We start from the raw sequence: 5,377 nt of genomic DNA on the forward strand, positions 1-5,377 counted from the left end.
CAGAGAAGAAATGTCTCACCAGACACCTGATTTAAAAACTCTGTATACTGTAAAATACAAAGAGATTTACCTGGCTGGGCTTGAATGTAATAGCTGTTCATTTAAATATAAAAGTCAGTCTCAGACTTTTACATAGCTTTAAATTATTAATGTACATGGATAAAGATTGATATCAATACTAATCTTTTCATTGTTAATGAAGATAAGTAACCACGACATCATTTAACATGTATAAAAGACATGCAGCAATTGCCCCTCATGGATATTTTCTTTAAACGACAAAAAAACGACTCCTCTTGTCTTGAGTTTGGTCACCTCTCAAACAATGATACAACAATAACATCTATTAATATACAATTTATTTCTCTTTAAAACTTAATTGATTGAATCCCAGAATGTCATTAATTCAGGTCAAAACTACTCATGTTCATAAGTTCTAAAGTGGTCTGAAAAGTTTTATTCGAAAAACTTGCATATTTACACAAAGTTAACTTGCAAACAGTTCTTTCTATAATTCCTTAATGTGTTGAAATATAACAGACGCGTTTCCTTTTTACACCACAAGGTGGCGCCACGTCAGCGTGCCCCTGTCCAGTGATTGATAGAACTTCATTCCTCATAAATAGACACAGGCAACATAATAATGACTGAGTGAAGTAGTAAGAAACATATAGGCACCGTGAGATGAGAAGATGCGGAGAACAGGTTGCATTATGTTGCGCGTTATGTTGCCGTTTGTCAGCCCATAAATACTGTGTTAATGACCAGTTCAGCTCGTGAAATTTACACACGTACTCTCCCCTGAACGGTGTGTTTCAGATGTGCGTTTGGCTCAGCACCGCCGCGTCGTCTGCCTTTGTTTCATTGAGTTACTGCATGATTCATGATACCTTAAATTACACGTTATATTAATAATAATGTCTGCCATGCCAAAATTTTAAGGGAATCAAGATGAGCGAGGGGGTGTGTGTGTGTGTGTGTGTGTGTGGGGGGGGGGGGCATTGTGCGAAAACAACCTCAGCTCTTTGAAGCAGTTTCAAGCTCTCCCAATGAAAAACACGCTCGTTTTTATTTTTGTTATTTTTTTTTTTATCAATCTCTCACTGAATCATGCGAAATTTTCACTGAGATAAGAAAACATTTAACTGAAGTAGCCTGGAACAGCTCCATCTAACCTTGTTTCTGACCTGAACGTATGTAGTGTTCATTTATCCACAGTGATCCAGTGAGATCCCCCAGGCCGGCTCAGTTCCTGCCAAATGATGTTATTACACCGAGTCCTTGGTGGCTGTTGGCTCTTCCACAAATAAGATCTCTACAATGGACGTTTGTGTTAGATAGCAGATTTGTTATTGTTAAAATGTGTGCGTAATATGTCTTCTGGATTTAAAAGACAGGCCTTTTGGATTTGAACGTTTCCATATTTTGCTCTTTCTTTTTTTTTTTTTTTTTTTTTTTTAAAGAAAAGAAGAAAAGCATCACGAAGTGGGGCCCCAAATTTAATGTTGCCTTTTATGATGCATGGGTTCTTTAGAAAATTACCAGAAATAAAATCTGGAGGCCAAAATTGATAATTGAAAATGGGGAAATGCTCAGCAGCTGCATGAGCGGGAGACTTTGGTGCGTCTGAAAATGTCATCGGTCCCCAACAAAAAATGACTCCAACCCGTCCAAGTGTGGGACCCGTGGAGCTTCAGTCCCATACCTTCCGTTTGTGCAGTGATTTGACGCTCCTGCTCTCGCCTTATTGAAGCCACACAACGCGCGCGGGCCTGTTTCCAATCTGAAGACATGCGTGATGAATTTGGGAAATCATCTGCAGCTTTGCTGGTACCGTACAGCCCACCCAGTCCGGACCCAGTCCCCCTCTGCCCTGAGGTATCAATACGATTAGAGGCAGGAAATGTGGGAATCCCCAACAAAGGGGTCCATCATTAAACACAAACAACCAGAGGCCTCCCAACAATACCAAAAGCGCCCTCCTCTCCTCACTTCTCTTTAATGTCTGAGCAAGTGTAAATCCATTACTTTCATCCCAATATTACCACTCTGCCTTCAGTTGCCCATTATTAAAGTAGATAATCTGACGGGGCTCTGAAGCACTTTGATAGGTTTGGACTCAAATGGAGAACAGAGGGGGTAAAGTTTCTGCCGCAGAATTCTCAGGTTATCTCAGACTGCAGATCAAATATTATTTCTTTCTCCATTTCACACATGGGGATATTTATCAATATGTCTCAGAAAAACGGAAGAGTGAATGTAAATTTAATAAAAGACGCACAGTCCTTTTGTCAGGTTATTCAGTGACTCCTTCGTGCAGGAGACACATTTTTATTTTCACAGCAGCAAAACATGGGTCACTGCAGTTTTATCTTCCTGTTCGTCTACAAACGTGTAATTGTGAGTAAAGTGTGCGCGTAAAGTGCGGCTGCAGGAGCCTTCGAGGGGGATTAAGGTTGAAGGCCCTGCCTCATGTCGAGAAGTGTTCGGGTATTTCCCCCCCTCACTCTTTAAATTCAGAATGATCTGATGTCACCAACGCGTTAGTCAGCACATCACAACACAGAAAATCAAAAAGTGTCATTTCTTTTGAATTCATGATTATTTTCCTTCATCGCTGCGCATGTAAATTGGAACCCTGTTCTCTTGGGCGATAGAGAGATATTTCCACTCTCCTGCTTTGATATAGAACGGAAAAAAAGAAATACAAAAAAAAAATGGTTTGGATTTTCAGGATTTTTTTACAGGATGCCTTTAAGTTTGTTTCAAGGGGCATCGATCAGAAAACATCACACATTTTTGGAAAACAAAAATATTATTGATAAGTAGTCAAAGAAGAGCCTACAGAAGTCGTGGAGCGCATTTTTCCAGATAATTATGAAATTTTTGTGACGTAGACCAACCTCTTGCCACTTATTTTATTCATATTGTTAAAAAAAAATGTGACGCACTTTTAAATATACTTTGAAACCCGTTTATCCCTCTCCATTAGTCTTCCTCTGGTTTCCTCGGTGGATCTAATGTCCCGTCGACTTGGCACTGATGTGCTGATGATGAGAGTGCACTGGGTGGCTGGTATAGGCCTTCTTGAGCTGCTACCCTTTGCGTCGATTTCATTGGTCAGGATGATCTCCTCGTGCCTCGACGTGACATCACATCCACCCGAGCCGCAGGAAAGCAACCGAGATCACAGATGATGTTGGACATCTCCGAGGACGAACACACTTTTACGCTTTACGCACAATCACTCGCTGGTCACTCTTTGCGCTCTCAAGCAGCAGAATAAAGGATATCCGCGCTGATGCTTTGCGGTTTGGAGAATCTGTTTTTTGAGAGGTGGGACTTCGCTCGGGTTTTTACTTTTTTGTGAATGGAAATGTGTCGTGCGTAAAGGTCTGTTCATCGCATTTAAGAGAAGAGCTGTCACTCTCCCACCTGTTTCCAGGTGGTGTTGGCTTTACCAGCGGACATCTACTATGACATTAGGTTTGGAAATCATGGAGGATATTGTTATCGACGTAGTGGGGGAAGGACTCAAAGACAGCGGAGAGGAGCAGCTCTTACCTTTGGATGAGTCGCGGAGCGAGCAGGACCGCAGCACGGAGACTTCCAGTAGCCAGAGTAAAGATCGGGACACCTACAGTCCTGCACCGGGGTGCCCTCCAGCTAAAACCAAAGGTCCCACGTCAGTGAAGCCGCCATACTCATACATAGCTCTGATCACGATGGCCATACTGCAGAGTCCAAAGAAACGTCTCACCCTCAGCGAGATATGTGACTTCATCAGCAATCGCTTCGTTTATTACCGGGAGAAATTCCCCGCCTGGCAGAACTCTATCAGACACAATCTGTCGCTTAATGACTGCTTTATAAAGATGCCCAGAGAGCCCGGAAACCCCGGGAAGGGCAACTACTGGACGCTGGACCCCAACTCCTCCGACATGTTTGAGAACGGGAGTTTCCTGCGACGGAGGAAGCGCTTCAAGCGGCAACATTTTCGCTTCGACCCGCTCAAAGAGCAGCACCTGGAGCCCAGCGGACTTCATGGCTTCCCGCACGGCGCCTACGGGCTCGGCACGGCGGCTCTGCAGCTGCCCAGTCTGGAGATTTACCCCTACCTCCATCACCACGCGCCCTCGCCGTGCGGCCCCGCCACCATCCCACCTGTCAGCAGCATCCTGCCGGCTCTCTCCAGCTTCTTTTCCCGCAGCGCCCTCACAGCGAAGGCTTTCCTTCAGTCGCAGCCCGGCATCGACGCCTTCTCCCCGGCCCACTGCACGGCTTACGCCTCTCCTCTGACCTCCACGGCTGCCTACGCCTCCCCTGCGCTCTTCCACCCGGCTGCGTCTCCGCACTTCCTTAGTTTACACCAGGAGTACCAGAAACTACAGACTCAGCGTGGCACCGGGGACCTGGCCAAACACATCAACATAAACAATGAATAATCACATCAAACCGGACTTTGAACTCGTTTTTTTTTTTCTCAGGTAACGGAGACGTTTAGTTTGTCCAGCAGTGGAAAACGGACGGATCTGTTTTAAAGGAATGTTGTAGATATTTCAGAAACTCTTTCTCCTTATGGCAACAAGATCTTTCAGCAGGCGCCTCTGTTATTTGATTTATCAATTATCTTTTGTTTAAATATTTAAATGACGAGTTTCCTTTACTTTTTCCTGGAAAGAAATAAAGTTGAATATTTAAACCTTGCGTTAAATTGTATTTTGCACAGATTAAGCTTTTAATTGATCGTATGAATGATCTAGAAAACACATAATTTAGGTTTAAAGCTACAGGCAGTCGTTTTTGTCTGGTGTTAACTTACTCTTTATTTTTAAACAGGTCTGTGCTGAGTTATTATTAGCCTTTAATTTGTTACAAGGACAACCTTGTAACGGTTTGATAAATAATGAAAAGAAACAACCAAAGTAAATTAATTTAAAACAGCAAGGGTGAAGAATACATTTTCTCATAGGCCCAGAACTTGCTCTCACTCTGAAAAGATGCGTTAAATAATTGATCAAATAAAAGCAAAGGTTACACTCCTGAAAAAGCGATTTTCTAATTATGAGCCATTAAGATATTTTGTTAGTTGAGAGTGCTAAAACAAAACAAAACAAATAATTTTTTTTTTTAAAAAGCTGCAAAAAGTTTCTCTAAATAGATTTAATCATTTTTAAGTGACATATGGAGGAAATCCTGTGCGTCAAGTTCAGAGTCATTGTGGACTCTGCAATATTAAAGCATATATTAATTCATGATATAATTATGTCAGTCGTTAAGGGGTCGTTTAGCTATAAATCCATAGACATACGAGATATGAGTGTGTGGGTGGGTGGGTGTGGTATACATGCCTATAATTGCCTTATTTTGCAGCCCA

At 42.5% G+C, this 5,377-nt stretch overlaps 1 protein-coding gene across 1 annotated transcript; it reads left to right on the forward strand.

Annotated features, from left to right (window-relative positions):
- Window positions 1-3,289: 3,289 nt before the first annotated feature.
- On the forward strand, window positions 3,290-4,671 carry foxd7 (forkhead box D7). The gene has a single exon (XM_069701067.1). The coding sequence runs from the start codon at window positions 3,477-3,479 to the stop codon at window positions 4,443-4,445; it is 969 nt and encodes a 322-aa protein (XP_069557168.1). The 5' UTR covers window positions 3,290-3,476; the 3' UTR covers window positions 4,446-4,671.
- The last annotated feature ends 706 nt before the right edge of the window (window positions 4,672-5,377 follow it).

This window comes from Brachyistius frenatus, unplaced genomic scaffold, assembly GCF_029030835.1.
Source record: "Brachyistius frenatus isolate BFR_SWC_R1_liver_20210118 unplaced genomic scaffold, ASM2903083v1 Contig_36, whole genome shotgun sequence".
NCBI lineage: Eukaryota > Metazoa > Chordata > Actinopteri > Embiotocidae > Brachyistius > Brachyistius frenatus.